This window comes from Microcaecilia unicolor, chromosome 14 (genome assembly GCF_901765095.1).
Source record: "Microcaecilia unicolor chromosome 14, aMicUni1.1, whole genome shotgun sequence".
Lineage (NCBI taxonomy): Eukaryota > Metazoa > Chordata > Amphibia > Gymnophiona > Siphonopidae > Microcaecilia > Microcaecilia unicolor.
The window spans coordinates 46,548,747-46,573,417 of NC_044044.1; the positions used below are offsets into that span (position 1 = coordinate 46,548,747).

The window sequence follows — 24,671 nt, forward strand, 5'->3', positions numbered from 1 at the left end:
GGCAGTGATCGGGAGTGCGAACACTACACGGTTTCACTGCCACACCGCCACGGAGTCAGCTTCAGAACATTGGAGGTGCAAATTATTAGCTGCTTAGCGGCCGTTCTTGTGACTAAAATTTAGGTGCTCCCATTGAGGCCACCTAAAACCAGGCCTAAATCCCTGCATCTAACTTAGGCTCAGGTCAGGTGTATTGCATAATGGCGCACATAGTTTTTTTAAATGCTCACAAACTACCTATTCCACACCCCCTTTTCATCTGTGCGCATTAGAATTTACGTGCATCACGTTATAGAATACGCCTAGAAAGTTGTGCGCGTAAATTCTAATTAAAGCCAAATAGTGCCGCTAATTGGTTGTTGTTCCAATTATTGGCGTTGATTGGCTTGTTAATTAAGTTGTGTGCACAATTTGGCCGTGTGGCCAAATTATCACACACAGCTTAAGGCACCATTTGTAGAATTTCAGGGTTTGCCTGCATTGGCCTCCAACTTTGCAATACCCTACCATTAACCCTGAAACTTGAATCCTCCTATTCTACTTTCAGAAAACTCCTCAAATCCTGGTTGTTTAGTTAAGCCTTTTTCACCATAGTCATCTCCCTTTCATTTCTGCGCTTTTTATTTTCTCTCTTCTCCCCAGCTCTGCTGAGCTTTTATTGTAAACCGCCTAGCTGCCCAATCTGGCGATTGGTGGTATTTTAAATAACTTTCTAACTCTTCTTACTCTCTTAACTATCTATATGTTCCATCTTAGCTATTGTGTTGACATTGTAAGTAGTATACTGTGCCATACTTTGTATTGTTATTTGAATATTTTTACTGCTGTAATTGCCTACTGTTCATGTTTGATCTATTTTTACTGTGCACCGCCTTGAGTGAATTCCTCAAAAAGGCGGTAAATAAATCCTAATCTCTATATAATAATTGGTCAACCTGCCTCCCTGGATGGCTGGCTGGCTGGGTTCATAACTGCATGCAAATGAGCTGACGTCAGCTGACTTCCAGCGTTCCCCTTCCCTCTCAGTATCCCACCCTCACGCAAAGATGAAATGACGTCAGAGGAGGGTGGGACACTGAGAGAGAAGGCTGGAGGTGAGCTGAGCCTGCCACTTTCACTGCCTCTGCTGTGACCTGAGGTAAAATGAAAGGTTTAAAGGCAGGGCGGCAGGAAGGACAAGAGGGCTGTTGTAGGAGACAACGGCGGGAAGGTGAGGGCTGGGGTTCAACTCGACCTTGGGTGCTTAAAAGGGAGGCAGCTGGGGGCTGGGGTGACTCACTGGACAGGGAGGGGAGGGGAATCGCTGGACATCAATGGGATGGGATGGAAGGGGAGAATCGCTCGACATGGAGAGCAGAGCAGGGCAGGGGAGAGAGGAGAAATCGCTTAGACAAGAGTCACTGGCCATGGATGGGAGGGCAGGAGAGGGCAGAGGAGAATCGCTAGACATGGATGGGATGGGAGGGGAGAGGAGAATCGCTGGACACAGTGGCGATCCTAGTCGGCATGACACCCGGGGCGGAGCGCCGATGCGCCCCCCCCCCCCCCCCCGCGGCGAAATGACACCCCCCCCCGGGTGCACGCCGCTGGGGATGGGGGGGTGCCGCAGCTCGCGCCTGTCATCTGACTTCGCTGACTTCGCTAACTTCGCTGCAGCTCCCTCTGCCCCGGCCGGAACAGGAAGTAACCTGTTCCGGGGCAGAGGGAGCTGCAGTGAAGTTAGCGAAGTCTGCGAACTCAGCTGACAGGCGCGCGCCGCGGCACCCCCCCCAGCAGTGTGCACCCGGGGCGGACCGCCCCCCCCTTGGTACGCCACTGGCTGGACATGGATAGGATGGAAGGGGAGAATCGCTCAACATGGACAGGAGGGCAGGGCAGGGGAGAGAGGAAAAATCGCTTAGATGATAGCCTTCCTAGGGCCTGTTTCATTTTTCACGAAACGGGCTTTTTTGCTTGTAAATAAATAAATGATAAAACATAACTCTTGCCTGCTTGACATATTGACTCAAAACAGTAAAGTACGTACACACAAGTGGGACACACAAACAGAAAACACCCTGCTTCCATAGTGAACATTACATTCAAGACCACATGTAAAGGTCAAGGAGCAAAACGTTATGCTACGTAAGTATATGATTGGGGATAATTAAGTAAAAACTCAATTATCCAAGAACAGGGTGGTACTTGTAGGGGATTGAAATATGATATAATAGGATCAGACGTTAATTCAATTCAAGATTGATTCCTTGCTTTGTTGAAGGTTAAACGAAAAAAAAAAAAGAGTTTTCGGTAAACTTCAAAATGACGTACTTGTTTGTGTACGTAATTAGTTTAGGTAATTGATATGAGGTTAGCAGTATGAATTGTTTTGTGGATTACATTCTTGCAATTAGAGAAATGTAAGATGAAATATTCTCTGGATGATTGCTTGGTGGTAATTTGATGACATCATTCATATAAGATGGAGACATACATAGTAACATAGTAGATGATGGCAGAAAAAGACCTGCATGGTCCATCCAGTCTGCCCAACAAGATAAACTCATATGTGCTACTTTTTGTGTATACCTTACTTTGATTTGTATCTGTCATTTTCAGGGCACAGACCGTATAAGTCTGCCCAGCACTAGCCCCGCTTCCCAACCACCGGCTCTGGCACAGACCATATAAGTCTGCCCAGCAATATCCTCGCCTCCCACCACCAGCTCTGCCACCTAATCTCAGCTAAGCTCCTGAGGATCCATTTCTTCTGTACAGGATTCCTTTATGCTTATCCCACGCATGCTTGAATTACGTTACCGTTTTCCTCTCCACCACCTCCCGCGGGAGGGCATTCCAAGCATCCACCACTCTCTCCGTGAAAAAATACTTCCTGACATTTTTCTTGAGTCTACCCCCCTTCAATCTCATATCGTGCCCTCTAGTTCTACCGCCTTCCCACCTCCGGAAAAGGTTCGTTTGCCGATTAATACCTTTCAGATATTTGAACGCCTGTATCATATCACCCCTGTTTCTCCTTTCCTCCAGGGTACACATGTTGGAGACATGCCATACAAAATTTGGTGAATGAATACACATAATTTGAATGATATTCTATCTTTTATTGGCAACCAATGTAAATCATAAAGAAGAGGGGACTTTGGTGAAGAGCGGTGATCTACATATGAAACGCACAGCAGTGTTTTGAGCGGTTTGTAGTTTTTTAAGAAGACTGCATTTAATTTCTGTGTAGATGGAGTTACACTAGTCAAATTTTGTTAAGACCAGGGATTGAACTAAGGTATGAAAGGGTCTTAATCTCTTTAGTTTCCAGAGTGTATTAAAAAACACTTTAGTCCACTTGAGAGACCTGATTTTGGAGGGAGAGAAATTGGTCAATTGTAATTCCTAGGATTTTCATTGTAAAATCAAGGGGATAGGTGATGTTATCAGTTGTGAAATTTTTAAGAGTTATAGGGTGATGAGGATTAGGAATTTAGTTTTCTCAGTGTTGAGTTTTAACTTGAAATTGGATGCCCAAGATTCCATCAGTGAGATGCCTAATCTAATTGTATGTGTGATTTCATGTAGTGACTGGAGTATATATATAGTGATATCATCGGCATATACATATGTTTGAAGTTGGTTTTTTCCAGTAAATTGCCTAGGGGAATCGTCACGATATTGAACAAGATGGGGGACAGAGGAGAACCCTGCGGTACTCCACTACTGGGGGACCATGATGACGACGTTGTTCCTTATTGTTTGACTTGATATGATCTAGATTTTAAGAAGCCTGAAAGCCATAGCAAACTGGAGTATTAAGATTTTATTGCCTGAACTTAAGACCAAGAAAGAGGTGGGGACTAGGGAGGGAGGTGGGGAAGTTTTGAAACAGATGGGAGCTGGTGGAAGTGGGCAGGAATTGTGACCATGGTTGTGTCAGATCAGCATCAATCATCCTAGCTGCCATATTCAGTTCACCCCTATCTTTTGGAGACCCATGCTAACACCTTACATTTTCTTCAACAAAAAAAGGGTCATCATCACTCTCAATGAATTTGACCTACTAGATAAGCTGCTTCCTCCTCACTAGTTTGCAACAACGTTTGTCATTCCTTAGCATCCCTCCGGACCGGCCCAGGATTGGACTGATGGGCAGGGTTGCCAGGTGGAAAATATTTTTCCAGCCCAAAGGAGCCCAAAATCCAGACCAAAACCCGCCCAAACTCAAACCCCGCCCCTGACACCCCCGCCCCCGCGTCATCACCCCCGCCCCCGCCGTCATCGGCCCCGCCTCCCCCGTCATCGGCCCCCCTCCACGTCATCGGCCCCCCCTCCACGTCATCGGCCCCGCCTCCCACGTCATTGGCCCCGTCTCCCAGGTCACTAACCCCGCCCAAAAACCTCACTAACCCCGGCCACCGTGGCCGAAAAAGCCAGCCAAAAAACCGCCCCGAAGCCCAAAAACAGCCCAAAAAACCGCAACCCGCCGCGGGCAAAAATTTCCCGCGGCAGGTCGCGGAAAACCGCCCAATTGGGCGGTAAAACCGCCCACCTGGCAACACTGCTGATGGGTTGTGCTCGCCTTCCAGCAGGTTGGAGACTGAGAAAAAACTCTGACTCTAGCGAGCCAATAGGAGCCCTGGTCATGTGACCCTATCCTCAGTATTTTCTCAGTCTCCCAGCAGGTGGGAAGTGAGCCCATTAGTCTCTCTTTCTAGATTTATAATTCTTTTAGTATTCTTTTATTCTATCTTTTTCTGTGCCACAGGAATTCTTATGAGGCTTGTTAGTGTTTTGTCAGCTTATTAGCTCAGCCTCAGGGGTGTATACTCGGGTGCCCCGGGTCACTCCCCCTTTTCCTCCCCACCTCCCTCCTATTCTTCAATTTGCTAAGGGAAGGGTTCCTCTTTTGGTTAGCAAAGAGGCTTTACCTTTGGGAGAGGCAGCCAGCTTAAAATTACAAAACTGAAGCACTGTTTCCCCATTGTTTTAACGAGCAGGCGGCTCTGTTTATTGTGTGGGGTGTCTGTGTTGTGTAGCTGCTCAGCAAAAAAAAAAAAAGCAAAGGTTTTGATTTTTCTTCTCCTTCCCTTCTGTTTTCAGTGGGGCATTATTCCCTAGCGCTGGTTTGGTCAGCGGAGCGGAGCTGAGCTTTGTGTTTTTAAAACAAAAGAATAGAAGATTAAAGGGTTTTAGGCGCGAACCGCGTAGGCGCATGCTCGCGCGTGACCGCCATGTCGGAAAAGTTGAAACGGTGTACTATTTGCCAGTGTCAGGGGTTTTTCTTCTTGCGCATGTACATTTTGTTCCGCGCCGGGAGTACCGTCCACTTCTGTTTTACCTTCGACTTCTTTCCATCTCACAGATAGGCTGCAGAGAATACCTTCTCCTGCTTTAGACTTAGCCTGGCCTCAGAATGACATCCTATAGTATATCTCCTATCAAACTGAGCTCTCTTTTTCATCAAGCACTGCCATTTCCTCCCCTCACCCTCCCCACTGACAGTTTGAACTTCGTGGGTGTGGCTTGGATCTCTTTCAGGGAGAGAAAACTAACAACTTATAGCAGCAGCTTCAGAGAGCATTTTCCATCTCACAGATAGGCTGCAGAGAATACCTTCTCCTGCTTCCACCCACCCCTAGAGTGACATGTCTTATATAACCTCCCTATCAACCCACTCATTACTTTACCTCACCCATTTCTATTCTTCTATCACCTTCTCCCACTACTCCAACCAGAGTTACACCTAATCACACTGACCACCCTTCAACATCTTCTGTCCTTCTGTGACTGTTCTCTTGTGCTTGACTGCTTAAATATTTTAAATTTAAATGCTTTACTTTTTGTCTATTAGATTGTAAGCTCTTTGAGCAGGGACTGTCTTTCTTCTGTGTTTGTACAGCGCTGCGTACACTTTGTAGCGCTCTAGAAATGTTAAATAGTAGTAGTAGTAGTAGTAGATAACAGCAGATAAAGACCGATATGGTCCATGCAGTCTGCCCAAAAGGATAAACTCCTAGTAAAAGGTATGATGAGATACTACATGCTCATACTTGACGTCCTCGACATTGTTGGGGCACAGACCGTAAAAGTCTGCCCAACACTGGCCTTGTTCTCCAGTTACTGAAGCTGAATCTGTCCAGACATGATCAGGGCACAGACCGTAAAAACGTCTGCCCAGCCCTGGTTTTGCTTCCCAGTTACTGGTGGTGTCATCTAATTACTGCTACGCTTGTTTGGTTCCCTGTCTTCTGTACAGGATTCCTTTGCATTTGTCCCATGCAGTCCAGGAATCTACCACCCTCTCCGTGAAAAAGTACTTCCTGGTACTGCTCCTGTGTCAGCCTCCCCACAACCTCAATTCGTGTCCTCTAGTTCTACCCCCTTCCCCATCTCTGGAAAAGGTTTATTTGTAAATTAAAACCTTTCAAATATTTGAAGGACTGTATCATATCATCCCTGTCTCTCCTTTCCTTCGGGGTGTACATGTTCAGGTCCTCAAATCTCTCCTCGTATGTCTTGCGACACAAACCCCATACCAATTTTGTTTTTTTTAATAAATCAGTTTCACAAAGAAACGAGAAATTTTCAACAAAACTATAAGAAAATGATCATAAGTAACAAAATAGCCCACATCTAGGGGAGCAAAAGCAAAAAAAAAACATGAAAGAATTCAGTACTAAATAATAAAAAATATAAGGCTGACTAAACAGTTACAAGTCATGCTCTACCCCCAGCTAATCCCTGTAGTCAAGTCTTTCTCACATTAGAATTTTTACACTCGAACAGTCAAAAAACACATAATTAGGTCCCTGAAACAGCGTCAAACACTTGCATGGGAACTTCAAAAAAAAAATGCGGCACCCAACGCAAGGAGATGTGGCTTCAGATCAAGGTTTTTTTTTCCATCTTGCCTGAGTGGCCCTAGCCACATCCGGAAAGATTCTCAATTTTTAACCACAGAATAAAGCATCCTTATTCTTCAAGCATGTAAAATCAAAAATTTATCTGACTCTTGATATCAAAGTAACTAATAGGGTTGCACGACGCGAAAACTCATCTTGAGATGTCTGAAAAAAACTCAAGGCCCGGTTTACTAAGCCGCGTTAACATTTTTAACACACGTTAACTGTGTACGCGCCTACAATATCCCTGTCGGCGCCTACACGGTAAGCACGCGGTCTAACTGTAGGCGCGTTAAAATTGCTAACGAGCCTTAGTAAGATCAAAATCAGTGGCACAGTCTAACACATCCAGTGCTTCCCCTTCAGGTTTCTGTGAAAACTTTCCTTTGAGGTAGATAATTGAAGAGAATCAGCTACAGAGAGCAGCAACACCTCCTTCAAATACCGTGTTTCCCCGAAAATAAGACACTGTCTTATATTAATTTTTGCTCCCCAAGACCCGCTAGGTCTTATTTTCAGGGGAGGCCTTATTTTTCGGGGAAACATCGGGTCGCCCCCCCCCCCCCCCCACCTGAGGTCGCCCCCCCACCCGAGATTGCCGGCTCCCCCCCCCCCCCTCAATCGCCGGCTCCCTCCGCCCTCAGTCGCTCCCGGAACTAACCTCTTAAACGCTTCCTTTCACCATTCATCTTCACACTCGCAGCAAGCAAGGCCACTCCTTCCTTCCGTGTCCCGCCCTCGCCTGACGTAACGTAACATCAGGCGAGGGCGGGACACGGAAGGAAGGAGTGGCCTGCCCTGATGCTTGCGGCGAGTGCGAAGGTGAAAGGGCGGGGGGAGCGTGACCCCGATGTTTCCCCGAAAAATAAGGCCTCCCCTGCTAGGTCTTATTTTCGGAGGATGTCCTATTTTCGGGGAAACACGGTATCTGTGGAATAGAATTTCATAAGACAATATTACTACACATTGCTTCTGCTACTTAATTACATTATTCTCAATGCTGTTATTTATATTACGTCATTGTTCTTTAGCCAAAACACAGCCCATGTTGAGTCTGTATGAATGTGCATCTATTGTCTGTAATAAAGGTTTCATTTGTATCACCCTGGATCATACGACTGGGGTCATTCCCACCCCTTTTCTCTTCTCCACTTACTACTTGACTATCAGTGCATCTCTGACTCTTGCTGCCAATAAGCACTGTAATTATATATAGCTCATGTTTTATTTACTCTTACTGCACACCGCCTTGAGTGAATTCCTTCAAAAAGACGGTAAATAAATCCTAATAAATAAATCAATTACACAGAGCACATCAGATGAGTGGGGGGAAAAAAAACCCCATAAATAACTCCTCAAAAACTGAGACATGTTAAGGTGAACTGCTACGCTCAAAGAGAAATGTGTGTATGTATCCACAAATCCCAGGAGAGGCTCTCTGGTACCTGGATATCTCGGTTGAGCAGCTGCTTGGTGAGGCGCTTCAGCGAAACGGGTATATTCTCGGGAAAGCCAGCCTTCCTGTTCAGCAGCGGAATCTGGGAGGTGTCACGGGTCAGCGCCTTCGGGTGGAAGTAGCAAAGGGCTTTGAAGTCATTGTGGATGGCATGGCCGACAACCACCTTTTCTGCCAGGATCTTCAGGATCTGAAAGAGAAAGGGAAGCTCCTCAGAATTATCCACCACTCTAAACAGGCGATGGACAAACAGCCTGCATAAAAAGTCCAATTTATAGTTTATTAAGCTTCACATACCACCTTTTGTTTAAAGGCACAATAAAGCGGGATAAGAACAGGATTTCTTGGTTAATTTAACTCCACTGACTCCTCTCTATATACGGTTTGTTTCAGATAGAACTGTAGGTCAACAGATTAATCTACTGGGCTACAATGCTTAGTTTAGATCTGAAAACAGTTCTACAGTGATACATAAACCAACCAAAACCATCACTACAAATATGAAAATAAACAATAATGCAATAAAAAGAGGTAAAACCTGATGTGACCATGTTTCAGCTAGACAAAGATATAAAAATATATAAAATGAATGAAATCGTCTATGGGGGTGACAAGCTCTTTGGAGACCCCTAGAGGTCTGAAAAATCACGTGAAAAGGCAATTGCATAAGCTGGTGCCCACTGTTATTTGCCAAATACGTGTGAAGGTTACTGAATAACTAGCATTTTATGCCCGTAAGTAACATACCTGCTTATTTTCAAAGGAGAAGGGCGGCCATCTTCCGACACAAATCGGGAGATGGCCGGCCTTCTCCTAATGCCGGCCAAATCGGTATAATCGAAAGCCGATTTTGGCCGGCTTCAACTGCTTTCCATCACAGGGCCGGCCAAAGTTCAAGGGGGCGTGTCGGCAGTGTACCGAACGCGGGACAGGGGCGTGCTTAAGAGATGGCCGGCCTCGGCCGATAATGAAAAAAAAAAAAGGCTGGCCCTGACGAGCATTTGGCCGACTTTACTTGGTCCCTTTTTGGACCAAGCCTCAAAAAGGTGCCCGAACTGACCAGATGACCTCCCCTTACTCCCCCAAAACCCCCTCCCATCCAAAAAAAAAATACCCAGCTCCATCACAGCAGGTCCCTGGAGCAGTTTTTAGTAGGTACTGCAGTGCACTTCAGGCAGGTGGACTCAGGCCCATCCCACCCCTACCTGTTACACTTGTGGTGCTAAATGGGACCCCTCCAAAACCCACCTGAAACCCACTGCACCCACATGTAGGTGCCCCCCGTTACCCTTTAAGGGCTATGGTAGTGTTGTACAGTTGTGGGTAGTGGGTTTTGGGGGGCTCAGCACCCAAGGTAAGGGAGCTTATGCACCTGGGAGCAATTTGTGAAGTCCACTGCAGTGCCCCCTAGGTTGGTGTCCTGGCATGTGAGGGGGACCAGTGCACTACAAATGCTGGCTCCTCCCACGACCAAATGGCTTGGATTTGGCCGGGTTTGAGATGGCCGCCATTAGTTGCCATTATCGGCAAAAACCAATGGTGGCCATCTCTAAGGGCAGCCCAAATGTTGAGGTTTGGCCGGCCCCGACCGTATTATCAAAACGAAAGATGGCCAGCCATCTTGTTTCGATAATACAGTCAGGTACGCCGCTTGACGGGGCCGTCATTAGAGATGGCCGCCCTTATAGATGGCCGCTCCTGTTCGATTATGCCCCTCATAGTAACATAGTAGATGCCGGCAGAAAAAGACCTGCACGGTCCATCCAGTCTGCCCAACAAGATAAACTCATATGTGCTACTTTTTGTGTATACCTGACCTTGATTTGTTTCTGCCATTTTCAGGGCACAGACCGTAGAAGTCTGCCCAGCACTGGCCCCGCCTCCCACCACCGGCTCTGCCACCCAATCTCGGCTAAGCTTCTGGTGGGAGGCGCTACTCTATAAAGCACATACCAAAATTACTTAGTAATTGCAAGAGGGGTGCACATGTGGGAGAAGCATGGACGTGTCATCATGTGACACACACAACTTCTATCAGTCGCATGCATTGCTTTGGTGCACTTAACCCAGTCATTGACCTGTCATGTGGGTATGCCAATAAGCTTTTATGCTAGTTTAACAGCTCAGGTGCACTCTGAAGCCATTACAGAACTGGTGGCTAAATTCAAGCACCATGATATAAAACTACCCTCTTAGTCTTGAGAAACACGCACTCCAAAATGCAACTGCTATATCTTAGTTTACGTAAACCAAGTTACCTCCCAAGGTGGTCTGTCCCTAAGGATTCACTCTCTGGATCCTGTTTTTGCTCACTCTTTTTTGGTTTCCATCTAATTTAGGTCTTTTATGAGAACCGACAATGCTATCAAATTGAAATTATACTTACAGTGAAATGTATGAAATCAGTAAAAAAACAAATCTCGACCTACAAACTAAACTCACAGCCCTCTTCTTTGCCTCCATCCTCACCTCCTTCTGGGCCATCTTAAACGGGGTCGCATTCTTCATGTGATGCTTCCGGATTCCGCTCCACCTCGTCCTGAAGTTCGTGATAGGGTTCGGGGGCTTAATGTATTTGTCATACACCACATCACCTTGATGGCTCACTATACTGCAACGGGCCAGCTCGCTGTGACGTGCTCCGGGTCCCGTCCCCACCATCTCACAGTCAATCGCCACTGTTTTGTGGGGACAGGCAGTAAAAAGCCCGCTTTCATACTCACTGAGCAGACTTACTTTGGGCGTGCCAGCAAGGGGTTGGGAGCGATCTTTGGCATTAGAATAACTGACCGAAGATAAGTTTGATTGTGCCAGTCCCTGCCCCATTTTAGGCTCTCTCGGAACAGACCTCGTCAATTGGGAATGAAAAGGATGCTTCCACTCTTCAGAATGACGACTACTATTTGATGTTAGGGATGGCTTTGGCTGGTAGGTGTGATGTGACAAGTCACTGCTGCCAATGGAGTTGGTATTCTTCTCTGGTCTCCTTTTACCTGTGCTGTGAACTGGAGACTCTAGGTCGGTCATGTTTTTGTTCCTTTCCCATGGATTGGAGCCTCCATGAGAGCCAACAAAGGCATTCTCTGGTTTGACAGGCCGATACTGGTGGCCCTGCTGTGGGAGTTGTTTCTGTTTCAAAAAACCCTTTCTCTCTAAAAATCTCCGCCGCTTAAGAAAACATTTGTGCTTCTCATTGGGGTGGCTGGCCTTCCATTGAGGCTGGCTGCCATTTATGTCCAAATTTATAATTAAATCTGACATCCCGTAAAACAGTCAACTTGTTTCCAAAAGAATTAAAAACAACTGCATGAAAGGGAAAAATCTGCTTAAAATAGAAAAGAAAAACAATCCTTCAAGGTACAAAGTGTAGAAACTGCTGCTCTCATCTGGAAAAGAAAGAAAAATAACTGAATTCCAGAGAGAAACATGAGAAGATGTCAACATGGTTCGATAAAGCATATAAGTTTCACCTTCTACTCTCCAGACCTATACTTGGTCTGGCTTTACCCCTTTAAAGAGAGTCCTGGTCAAGTAGCAAATAACCAGCAACACAATCATACTAAGTTAGCCACAGGGCTGGAAACGGAAGATTTGGCAGAACATTGCTGAAAATCCAGCCCTACTTATAGCTCCTTGTGAAAGTTTCTTCAAGTGCAGGATACTGGGCTAGACGGATAACTGGTCTGACCCAGTACGGCTATTCTTATGCTGTAAAATGCCCTGAGCATCTTTGCCTCTGTTTACCCTCTAATTTCACTTGTTGAGCTATCTTAATAAAATATATAACAATACTGTTCTGTGGTCTTGCTGTTAGAGCTGTCCTAGGTTCATTTCCCTACCCTTATCACTTGGCAGGATGATGAGACCCCACAGACCGAGATCAAGCAGTGCATTCCCTCCAGTCAGATTGTGTTTCCTCTGTAGCCTGGGTGCATAGGAGTCAACTTTTCAAAATTATTGGGGATGCTAAGCCCAATGGAAATAACCCCTCCCTGGACACATACAAGGATTTTTCTCAACATTGGGGGTGCTCAAGCACCCACAGAGTCGGCTCCAATGCCTCGGTGTCCTGGGTTATAATTTCACCATATAACCTACCCCCCCTTTTCAACATTAAACCTGCTACCTCTCCTAAGGTGGAGGATTTAAGGATCCAAATGGTTGCTGGGTCTTTGCAAGAGCCTTGGTATGTGATGAAAGGGAGCGATCGGTTTAGAGTAAGGGGATGGTGTGTGTGTGTGTGTGTTAAGGAGGAGAAAGATCTACAGTGGGGGAAATAAGTATTTGATCCCTTGCTGATTTTGCAAGTTTGCCCACTGACAAAGACCTGAGCAGCCCATAATTGAAGGGTAGGTTATTGGTAACAGTGAGAGATAGTACATCACAAATTAAATCCGGAAAATCACATTGTGGAAAGTATATGAATTTATTTGCATTCTGCAGAGGGAAATAAGTATTTGATCCCCCACCAACCAGTAAGAGATCTGGCCCCTACAGACCAGGTAGATGCTCCAAATCAACTCGTTACCTGCATGACAGACAGCTGTCGGCAATGGTCACCTGTATGAAAGACACCTGTCCACAGACTCAGTGAATCAGTCAGACTCTAACCTCTACAAAATGGCCAAGAGCAAGGAGCTGTCTAAGGATGTCAGGGACAAGATCATACACCTGCACAAGGCTGGAATGGGCTACAAAACCATCAGTAAGACGCTGGGCGAGAAGGAGACAACTGTTGGTGCCATAGTAAGAAAATGGAAGAAGTACAAAATGACTGTCAATCGACAAAGATCTGGGGCTCCACGCAAAATCTCACCTCGTGGGGTATCCTTGATCATGAGGAAGGTTAGAAATCAGCCTACAACTACAAGGGGGGAACTTGTCAATGATCTCAAGGCAGCTGGGACCACTGTCACCACGAAAACCATTGGTAACACATTACGACATAACGGATTGCAATCCTGCAGTGCCCGCAAGGTCCCCCTGCTCCGGAAGGCACATGTGACGGCCCGTCTGAAGTTTGCCAGTGAACACCTGGATGATGCCGAGAGTGATTGGGAGAAGGTGCTGTGGTCAGATGAGACAAAAATTGAGCTCTTTGGCATGAACTCAACTCGCCGTGTTTGGAGGAAGAGAAATGCTGCCTATGACCCAAAGAACACCGTCCCCACTGTCAAGCATGGAGGTGGAAATGTTATGTTTTGGGGGTGTTTCTCTGCTAAGGGCACAGGACTACTTCACCGCATCAATGGGAGAATGGATGGGGCCATGTACCGTACAATTCTGAGTGACAACCTCCTTCCCTCCGCCAGGGCCTTAAAAATGGGTCGTGGCTGGGTCTTCCAGCACGACAATGACCCAAAACATACAGCCAAGGCAACAAAGGAGTGGCTCAGGAAGAAGCACATTAGGGTCATGGAGTGGCCTAGCCAGTCACCAGACCTTAATCCCATTGAAAACTTATGGAGGGAGCTGAAGATGCGAGTTGCCAAGCGACAGCCCAGAACTCTTAATGATTTAGAGATGATCTGCAAAGAGGAGTGGACCAAAATTCCTCCTGACATGTGTGCAAACCTCATCATCAACTACAGAAGACGTCTGACCGCTGTGCTTGCCAACAAGGGTTTTGCCACCAAGTATTAGGTCTTGTTTGCCAGAGGGATTAAATACTTATTTCCCTCTGCAGAATGCAAATAAATTCATATACTTTCCACAATGTGATTTTCCGGATTTAATTTGTGATGTGCTATCTCTCACTGTTACCAATAACCTACCCTTCAATTATGGGCTGCTCATGTCTTTGTCAGTGGGCAAACTTACAAAATCAGCAAGGGATCAAATACTTATTTCCCCCACTGTAGGGGCGATGTGTGTGTGAAGGAGTGATCTCAGCGAGGAGGAGGGGGGTAGAGTATTAGACTGTAAGCTCTTCCAGCAGGGACTGTCTTTCTTCTCTGTTTGTGCAGCGCTGCGTACGCTTTGTGGCGCCAGTGTTCGAGAACGGAGGATCGGAGGATGAGATGTCAATGTGAAAGGAGAGGGGGGCATCACAATCTTGGGACAATGTGTGTGTGGGGGGAGGTAGGTACCCGTGGGGGCCACACACAGACCCAACACTCACCCAGGCCCGAAGCACCGGAAACCGCTGCCGGGGGGGGAACAAGAGACGCCGGAAACCAAGGCTGGAGGAACTACAGAGAGATACCGGAAGCGCAGGCCCCGACACCGGAAGCAGCTGTTCAGCGGGCACCCAAGAAAGAAAAGGCGATTCGAGGGTCCCTCCCTAGCCCAGAAGGTCTTCCTAATCCGAGCAGATCGGAAGAATCAGAGGGACCAAAGCGCCCCGACACCCAACCATAGAGACCAAGGGAGTGGGAAGGTCAGTCAGTGCTTCCGCCGAGCGACGCTCTAGCCCCCTCGGCGCAGACTCGCTTCTTGGCTTTGCTTCTCTGAGAGCCTGTGACAAGTAGCATCAATGTTTGGACGCAGTGACTGGGAAATCAAGAAATGGAGAAGTAAAAAGAGGACCAATCCCTATGCGTGTCTGGCCAATACTTGTTAATGAAACTTGGCCAAATCCTAGATCCAGGTGTGCTACTGGCTAGAGCCACATCCACCAGCAAGGAATTTTACAACTTGATGCTCAGCCTGAACCCCCCCCCCCCACCCCCACTTTCTTTGTTTCAAATCTGCTACCTGTTAATTGTGCAGAGCGTCCCTTGGCAGGGGCGTAACCGTGGACGGGCCCAGCCACTTTTGCTCCAGGCCCGCCCCCCCCCCCCCCCCGTCTGCATGGTCTGCTGACTTTTACTGCCCTGAAGCGCTGTTCTCCCTCCAGCACCGGCGATTCCCATAGCCAGCCTTCTGCCAGCGCGCGTTGTCAGGGCCTCTTCTCAGGCGCGTGCCACCTTTGCGGAAAACAGGAAGTTGCAGAGTAGGCAGGATGCGCCTGAGAAGAGGCTCCGACGATGCGCACTGGCAGAAGGCTGGCTACGGGGAATCGCCGGTGCTGGAGGGAGAACGGCGCTTCAGGTCAGTACAAATGATCAGAACTGACCATGTGCAGGGGGGGGGAGGGGGATAGCGGGTGGAGAGGAAATGCGGCGGCAGGCGGGGGGGGGGGGGGGGAGGTAGCGGGTGGGGAGGAAATGCGAGGCCTGTGCCCACCCCGTCCACCTCCAGGCCCATCTAAAAATTGAACTCTGGCTACGCTACTATCCCCTAGTCCTAAGACTGAAAGACCAGCAGTTAATGGACCTCTGTGAACCTGGGCCCCTTATTTTGATGTGAGGATCCTAATGCAAGCCAGACGTTGAAGGGGTGCACTCAGTCTTTTACATTTATGAGGGTGTCAACATATGGTTTATTGCAGAAATAAGATATGTCCGGTACACTGTGGAAATGATAAATACTAATTGTAGAAAAGTGATAATTATGCCAATAATAAGACCACCTTATGCACAACGTAATTGGCTAATGCCCTGGCTGTGTCATCCGGCCCCCAAGTCTTATTTTATTTTTGTTTGCTAGGATGACCAACTTCTCTTCTCAGCCTTTCTCCCTACAGCAGCAGAAGCAGCTGGCACTGAATATCACACGTGTCCTTTCGATCTACGGCTACATTACGGACTCCTACATCATCGTAAGTAGATTTCATAATAGAAGTTGCTCACATGTTAAAGCAGCATCATGCACACTGCCCCTTCCTTTTTACACTAAGCTGAGCCTCAGGCAGTGGGTTGGGAGCACCGAGGATTATTTTGCTCCGTGTTCGTTCTTAGGAACATAGTAGGTGGACTCATAAATTATTTTCTGCTGCCATCTGGTCTGCACACTTACACCTGTCCGCATTGCTAATGATAATGATACATAGCAGCTGCAAAGCACTCGATCCAAGTTGAATTTTGACATTCCTTAGTGTCCTCACCAGACCAGTCCAGAACCTGCGGGTTGTGTCCTTGGAGTAGCGGGTGGTTGACGAAAACAACATCTGTAAAACTAAAATTAGCAGTTAAGATCTAATTTCAACATTTTTCTGTACTGCCCTGAGTGGGTGAGCGTACACACTTTGGTAGCTGTTTAAATGATTGCAAAGACTAGCAAGGTTGTTATGTAAACATACAGCTTTCTAGGTTCCTATGGCTTCACTGGTTGATACCCAGTGACCAGCTGACACCAAACTGTTTGGCGTCTAGGAAGTTGTAGTCTGTTGGAACCAGCCCAGCTATTTCCTGGCCTGCCATGGCGCTAGATTGTGTTTCTTTATCTGCCCTTGTTTTCTTGTATTCAAATTATGTTGTGGTACCATCGCATAAACCACCATTATATGTTTTGTCCACCAGGAGTTTTTTACAGACGGTCTCTGGGATACTCTGCCTCAGTCTTGGCAGACAGTGCTGGCTGACCTCCCTTCTGCCCAATTAGCTGATTTGTTGCTGGAGACCGGGAACACAAAGGAAATCTGGTATGCAGAGTTTGATTTTTGTCCTGTCCTGAGCTCCAGTCATTTTTCTCTGGTTTCTTCTGTGCATCCTTCCTTCCAGGGCCAGAAAATGCAGCAATCAGCTGGAACCAACACCTACTTCTTGTGCTATTCTTTAACCAGCCACATGGTGGTGTTATAGGAGAAATTGTCAGTGCTCCCATTACCTACTCTCTTTGCCACATTGAGTTGCGTTAGCAGTAAGCCAAGCGCTACGAAATCACATGTAACTTTAATCTTGCGTTCCACCTCTCAGTTTGGTTTTAAGTGCTGCTTTTGCAGGATAAAATGTCATTGTTTTAGTGACAGAGTCCAAATTAGGTCTTGTAACATTATTAATGAGTGTTAACAGACACCCATGGCTTGTTCACTCAATTCCTCTTTATCGCCCTCCTAGCTACAGGTCAGTGTGGCCCCTCTCCCTGCTGGCGTTTAAAGTCACAGCACACACGTTAGCTTTCCCCCAAGTAGCCAGAGAGGCGGGGAATGGTATGCTGGAAGAGTTCCGCCACAATCACTGCCAGAGCGCCATGCTTGAACCCCTCCTCCGGAGGCACGTGAAGCCCAAGAAACAACATGAGATTCGGCGGCTGGGGGAGGTGAGCTTGGCATTTTTCAAAAACAAACGGATATGAAAGAGCAGCTCCTAGCACTCGGAGTTCAGTTTGTAACTAAGATGCTAGGCCGGGGGTGGAGTGGGGGGGGGGGGGGAGTGGATGAAGTTGGTAAATCTTGGAGGTTTGAAAACAAGACTATGCCCTTGTTTAAATTTGACATGACACGACATTCAACCTTGCCACGTAATAATTCAGCAGAGTCCACGTTATATATGGCTGCAGGTTTTAGACGACAGAGAGAGATTTGATGATATACTTGGACCTTTCTCCGAGTGTTTTAACTGCTATTCACATGTGTGTTTTAGAGAATATTAGTGTTATTTTCTTGGGTACCTGTTTCATCAGCTAGATAATAGGCTGAACTATTCTAAAATTTAGGTTAGGAAGTCCCCCTTCCTCCTCAAAGTGTGTCTGCCTTTTCTTATAAATATACGTCAGCTTGAAGACCACTTGAGTATGAAGCATCAAAAATTGATGCCCAAAAAAATGAAATCCTGAGGCTAGATAGACCCGAATGTGCAAGGCTGTTTTCAACTGGGGTCTATGGCATTATACCAGGAGGTGAACTGGGCCGGCACTGGCTGGGCCTCTGTGTCTGTATTTTTAAAAGATGTTCCTAGGATACACTTGCTTTGGTTAGGGAAATAAAAGCCTCCACAGAGTTGCAAATTTATGACAAAGTCCCCATATGTTTGTGTTCCTTGAGGATCTGGAGAAGCACTTTTTAATCTTTGCATCTCTCACTTTCCAGCTAGTAAAGAAGCTGAGCAGCGTCACAGGTTGCGACTGCATTGTGGATGTTGGATCTGGCCAGGTACGATTTTCCAGCAGTTGCTTATAACGACCGCAGATCCGAGAGCTCCTTGCCTTCTGATAACGCTGGCATCATGGAGCAAAGGTTTGCACGTTATTCCGCCATCCCAAATTATAACAGCATGCAACTGAATCATTAGAAGACTTGGGTCTCTTAATTGATGACCACCTCTCCTCAGTGTTCTCACACAAATCGTGGCATCTGCTGGTTCTTCGTACGTAACAGCATTGTGCCTGGAATTGCTACGGTGTAGGTGTTACAAATAGCATGTGTCATTTGGTCTGTGCCGATCTTGTGTTGTAACTGATGCTATGGTTCTGTGCTTCACTATGATCTGCATGGCTCTGGGCAGGGAGGATCGGTGTTTTCTGATGCCACAATATCTGGGAGTGTCGAGGACGTCATCAAGAGGGACACAATATATGTATAAAAACACGGATGTTTCTTTGTGGCCAGGGAGAAAATCTTTGGCTTCTTACGGCTCTGTGAGGTTATGTGAATAAGTAGTGTCAATGATCTTTGGTGTGCATGGTATGACTTATAATTTTGGGTAATGCAGAAATATGTGCTCTCTTCTCCCCCCCCCCCCCCCAAATCCCAGTAAATTATACTTTTCCATGGCACTCGTTGCACCTATGCGATGTATGTACACATTCATATATGTGTACACAAACACACCTGCGATACTTGAGATTACAAAAGGCACCAGATACAGGGCTGGTGCTGGGGGGAAATGTGATAAGTTTTGGCCTCTGGTCTCCTGCATGATAATTCTCTTTGAATTTTATCTAAGGGCCATCTCTCCCGGTTCCTGTCCTTCGGCCTCGGTTTGTCCGTCACAGCTATGGAGGCAGATGAGCATCTGGTCACCATGGCCACCAAGTTCGACCAGCAGCTGGGGTTCGCCTTACAGAAAGAGAGAAAGAAGGCAATGGAGGTATGCGTTTAAATGTCCTTCTTTGGGATCAAGCCTTCGATCAGCAAGTGACTTTATGCATTAATTTTTGTTTGTTTGTTTTCTTTAGTGCCTCGGTGGAGATGGCAGCCACAGCCTTACCCTCCAGGTGCCAAGACATGTATGGGGGTGGGTGGACCCCAAAGCATCCTGGGAACACTTTATTATCCAGTTATGCAAGGACCAGTCTTTAGAAACCCATACCTATTCAAAAGCAATAACTAGCCCATCCCAGGTAGCCGGATTGGGCTCTATAACTCCAGGACAGCAGCGTCTTGCTTGTCAAGGTAGGACCTGTACTACAGATGTAGAGAAGGACCTGCCAGCAGTGGCCAGTGAAACATCAGTAAGTAAAAGTCACAGTAAAACAACAGCAGAGCTTGAAGTAAATGGAAACAGACCAGCAAGTTCTTTAAACCAGGATGGACACAGGTCTTGGAATGGTCACAGCTGTCCAGACAATTCCAGGAATTCAGACATTAGAAGAACTTCTATGTTATCAAACTGTTACCATATAAAGCAGCCATGCCGGCCGGGACCTTATTTCTCCCCCGAGAGCAGGTTTGTGCTAACAGGACTACATGCTTGTGGTGACCTCAGTGTCGCCATGCTCCGCCATTTTGCAAGGTGTCCCAACATCGTGGGCATCACTTCGGTGGCCTGCTGCTACATGAAGATCAGCACCGCTGAGACGCCTGTTCCACCGGGTGTCCCGAGGCCCCGTCGCTTTCCTGAGCCTGCTCAATCCTCAGAGCCTGGCTACCCTATGAGCACCTGGCTGGCGCAGCTCCCCGGCCACCAGCTCTCTTACAAATCACGTGAAGTGGCCTGCCATGCCATCGAGGAGTACGCCGAACGCCTTCGGGGCAAGAGTACAGGCCTTCGGTCACACTGCTTTCGAGCTGTGTTGGAGACAGTGATTAGGGGGTTAGACCCATCCAAGAAGCGACTGGGTGTCCAGACGATAAGAAAGGCACATGAGCTTTCCTTTGAAGAGTAAGTGACTTTTCCTGCTTTTCCTCTTCTGAAAATATGTGTTTCTCTCTTTCCCAAGTTCTTGTGCTCTTCTACTTGGGGAGAATCTCTCTCATAACTACCAGAATATGGCAGTATAGGATAATCATCTAGCTTTGTTGGGCCAGGCTCTGTGGTGCTCTGCATTTATCACAAGGTTTTTAAGCTTCCCCACCTTTTCTCCTAGTGTTACAGCATTTGCACTGTGGCTGATGGATCAGGAAGAAACTCACACTGGGTCATTATTTGGTTCATAGTGATGACAGCCGAGGTTTAAATGAGGTTTATGGTCAGCTGTGCATTCCCTATGTTATGATTATATTTAAGGTAAATCTAAGCCGGTAGCTGTCCAAACTCTGTGCTTATGAAGATTTAAATAAGCAAAAGGAAAACTGGGCAATCAAACTTCATTTTTTTGGGGGGGGGGTAGGTGCTTCTTAACATAAAATCATATTGTCAGCTCTGGTTCTCATATAATCCAGTTATCCCTGAAGCCTCTTACACTGTGTAACATTCATGAGACTGGGAGAGGAGTAAGGGGCTTCTGGTCACAAAAGAGCAAAATGAAGACATGGTGGTGGGTTTCCTGAACACGTAACAGTGCTTAAGTGAGGCTTGGATTCTCTCTGTGGCAGTGAAAACTATCATGTCAACTTACTAGAGGTAATCGGTGGCGGGGCTGGTGGTTGGGAGGCGGGGATAGTGCTGGGCAGACTTATACGGTCTGTGCCAGAGCCGGTGGTTGGGAGGCGGGGCTGGTGGTTGGGAGGCGGGGATAGTGCTGGCCAGACTTATACGGTCTGTGCCCCGAAGAGCACAGGTACAAATCAAAGTAGGGTATACACAAAAAGCAGCAAATATGAGTTATCTTGTTGGGCAGACTGGATGGACCGTGCAGGTCTTTTTCTGCCGTCATTTACTATGTTACTAGAGGTAATCTGAATTTTTGGAGAAGAGTTATGGAGTCCTAAAAGTTTATATACATCCTCCATCTCCAGATAATTCTTACATCAGTCCAGTAACATAATCCAGATTACTAGTGAAACAACACTGCAAGCCCCTGTGATGTCTGTCTGTGTAGCTTATCAGCCTTTGATGGGTGCTCTGGTTTCTCTCTCACAGGTACGCCCGTCAGGGGCTAGCCCGAGTGGGATTGGACCCCAACGTCCCTCTGGACAAGGCCTCGGTGGAGGCAATGCTTTCTCAGGAACAGAATGTGGTGGCATTTTTCAGTTTGGCTCTGCTGCTGGCTCCTTTAGTGGAAACAATCCTTCTGTTGGACAGAATGATATTTCTGCAGGAGAGCGGTCAGTATCCAGAGCCCTTCAACTCCAAAGTTTAAGACATGTATGGCAGGGACAATGTACTTAAATTTTCAGGTCATTTTCTAGGCGATGTTACATTAAAATCATCACTATATGTGGTGCTAGATAAGGTACGTCACATGGTTATAAAACCTCTGTCTTGAAAAATGTATGATCTTACTTTGAACCCAGAGCAGCAAGTGCTGTGTTCAAAGTTACGAAGCGTGATGATGGGAGGAGTGGGATCAGAACTGGGCTGCACAGGCTTTGCAGCTCTACTTTCACAAAGCACAATGGTGGATTGGAATTTAGGTCCATAGAATTTTTTTATTTTTTTTTAAATTTTTGTTACATTTGTACCCCGCACTTTCCCACTCATGGCAGGCTCAATGCGGCTTACATGGGGCAATGGAGGCTTAAGTGACTTGCCCAGAGTCACAAGGAGTTGCCTGTGCCTGAAGTGGGAATCGAACTCAGTTCCCCAGGACCAGAGTCCACCACCCTAACCAGTAGGCCAAATTCACAAGTCTGTGCGGTTCCCTTCAAGTCACATTGGCGGAATCGTACTATGCTGGACTCAGCAACTGTCCTGTGCTGTCCTTGCCAGATTCTATTATGAGTTGATTTTAAGATATTTAGAAACAAAATTGTCATACCAAAGAACATAATCCAATCTCGAGTGCAATTCTATAACCTTTGATCTAAAATTTGATAACCATCAGGCCAATATTCAGCCCCAGCAGTCGACATCTTTTTAAACACCAGCCACAGTGGTCAAAAAAATCCAATTGATACTAGATACTGGGACTGGCTTTTCAGAGGCCTTTGTGCAGACCTGAGGCAGGAAAGATAACTCTGGAAAATTGGTTGCGAGTGTATTAAATTAGCGCAAGCAATGGACCTACTCCGTCCACCTGTCAGCTTTTATTTCTACATCTCTGAAGCGGTCCAGCTTGGAGGCCACCATGTGACAAATGAATCAGGAGGGCAAAAATACTGGTATTCCCAATGGGGCAATGCATCACAGAAAAAGATCCCAAGGGACACAATGGGAATAGACAGGTGTGGTGGTGGGGGGGGGGGGGGGGCATAAAAGCATATGCCCACAGCGAACCAGTGTTATGTTTAAAAAAAAAAAAAAAAAAAGTGAAAATTTTATTTGGTTTCCCCTGACAGGTTTTCATTGTGAGCTGCTTCCCCTCTTTGATCCCAAGCTCTCCCCCAGGAATCTGGTACTGGTAGCTGCCAAACCCACCTCCTCCACCACCGCCCTTACTACAGATGATCTTGGCATGCTAAGGTAAGAAGCTCCCTGGAATTTGCCTCTTCTGGTCCCAGAAGCTTGAAGCTCTCATCGTGGCTACCACTGCCATGGGTTGCAGGTATTTTTCTGAGACCCTCATCATTGCGAGCAGCCTTGCGTATTAGTACATAAGTATTGCCACACTGGGACAGACCAAAGGTCGATCAAGCCCAGCATCCTGTTTCCAACAGTGGCCAATCTAGGTCACAAGTACCTGGCAAGATCCCAAAACAGTGCAGTACATTTTATGCTGCTCATCCCAGAAAAAAGCAGTGGCTTTTCCCCAAGTCATTTTAAAAATGGTCTATGAACGTTTCTTTTAGGAAGCCGTCCAAACCTTTTTTTTTTTTAAACCCTGCTAAGCTAACCACCTTTACCACATTCTCTGGCAACGAATTCCAGAGTTTAATTACACGTTGAGTGAAGAAAAATTTTCTCCAATTTGTTTTAATTTTACTACTTTGTAGCTTCATCGCATGCCCCCCTAGTCCTAGTATTTTTGGAAAGAGTAAACAAACGATTCATGTCTACCCGTTTCACTCCACTCATTATTTTATAGACCTCTATCCTATCTCCCCCTCAGCCGTCTTTTCTCCAAGCTGAAGCGCCCTAGCCGCTTCAACCTTTCCTCATAGGGAAGTCATCCCATCCCCTTTATCATTTTCGTCGCCCTTCTGTGTACCTTTTCTAATTCCACTATATCTTCCTACACAGAAATAAAGGTTTCAATTTACACAGCATACGCATCTTGAAGTACACATTCCAAATTAAAGCTTACACGTGGGTTGTAAATGAGAATACAGAGTCTAACAAAATTCCCAAATGTTTCACTTGTATATATGTCTGAACAATTACTCCTAACAAGGACAGGTTAATAGGCATAGTAACAGATGAATCATAACTTCTGTTTTTGCAATATTCAGTTGTATTGATTTTGAGTCATCCGTTGAAGAACAGCATCCAAAGTTCTTTTATCCAAAATATAAAGGAACCAGGCACTGTCATGTGCCCAGCTCCTACAGTGACACCTGGTGGCCAGAGGCAGCCTCTGGAGGGAGACACCATAGGGACGATTCTAGGCAGTGGTGTGCTGGAGCGGGCTCTCGCGAGAGCCGTTTGTTAAGTTTTTAAGAATTTTGGGAGCCGGTTGTTAAAGTAGGCCTCCCCATGGCTACTTTAACAACTGACTCCCAAAATGTGGGCTTGGGCCCCCTCCTGGATTCTCTTTTACTTTGCTGGCAGTGATGCTGGCCCCACCAGCCAAATAGACTGCTGCTGCTCCCTGCTCCTCGTTTCTGACTCTGAGCATCAGGCTGGGACTTTTCATGCAAGCGCAAGAAGGTTCCATCATGCTGCTCAGAGCAAGAAACAAGCAGCAGAGAATGGTGGCAGTCCATTTATTGGCTGGTGGGGCTCGGCAAAGGTATGCCTAGCGTGCCCTCACAAGGGTGGGGAGAGAGAGACATATATTCCCCCCTCCCCCCAAATTTCAGGGCCGGCTATGCCCGGAGAGAGAGCCCATTGTTAAAAATTTACCAGCACACCCCTGATTCTAGGTGCCCCAGGGCCGCATGGTAAGCGCCTATGTTTGGTTAATACAGAATGCTGGTGTAACCTGGTATCGACCTGCTCATAGCAGGGATGCGTGTAAATGCCAGTGTTCTGTAAATTATGCAGACAAGTGGGAGCCCTGCCTGCGTCCCATCTCTGTGTACACACCCTTGCAAGCACTTAGCCTGATGGCTATTATTCTAAATCGACCCAGTCCGGTTTTCAGGGGATCCACAACAGATTTGCATTCATGGCCTCCTTGCTCATCTTGTGGATATCCTTAAA

At 46.7% G+C, this 24,671-nt stretch overlaps 3 protein-coding genes across 9 annotated transcripts in view; 1 reads left to right on the top strand and 2 right to left on the bottom strand.

Annotated features, from left to right (window-relative positions):
* The window catches only part of HDGF (heparin binding growth factor), a 303,843-nt gene that overhangs the window by 150,457 nt on the left and 128,715 nt on the right, over nucleotides 1-24,671 (bottom strand). The gene's annotated exons all lie outside the window — the stretch shown is intronic.
* The window catches only part of LOC115457592 (interferon-stimulated 20 kDa exonuclease-like 2), a 100,204-nt gene that overhangs the window by 74,992 nt on the left and 541 nt on the right, over nucleotides 1-24,671 (bottom strand). Inside the window, exons 1-2 of one of the 2 annotated variants that reach the window (XM_030187059.1) lie at nucleotides 10,816-11,697; nucleotides 8,336-8,536 (exon numbers count right to left, since the gene is read on the bottom strand). In XM_030187059.1, the coding sequence (XP_030042919.1) occupies nucleotides 8,336-8,536; nucleotides 10,816-11,607 (993 nt within the window). In that variant the 5' untranslated portion in view covers nucleotides 11,608-11,697. Of the gene's footprint in view, nucleotides 1-8,335; nucleotides 8,537-10,815; nucleotides 11,698-24,671 lie in introns of those variants that run through there. The other variant, XR_003939982.1, reaches the window with a different exon arrangement.
* On the top strand, nucleotides 14,710-22,807 carry LOC115457590 (protein RRNAD1-like). The gene is made up of 7 exons (XM_030187057.1): nucleotides 14,710-14,725; nucleotides 15,877-15,988; nucleotides 16,689-16,810; nucleotides 17,226-17,427; nucleotides 18,197-18,259; nucleotides 19,053-19,196; nucleotides 22,709-22,807. Exons 2-7 carry the CDS (start codon nucleotides 15,878-15,880, stop codon nucleotides 22,772-22,774), a joined length of 708 nt encoding a protein of 235 aa, XP_030042917.1. The 5' UTR covers nucleotides 14,710-14,725; nucleotide 15,877; the 3' UTR covers nucleotides 22,775-22,807.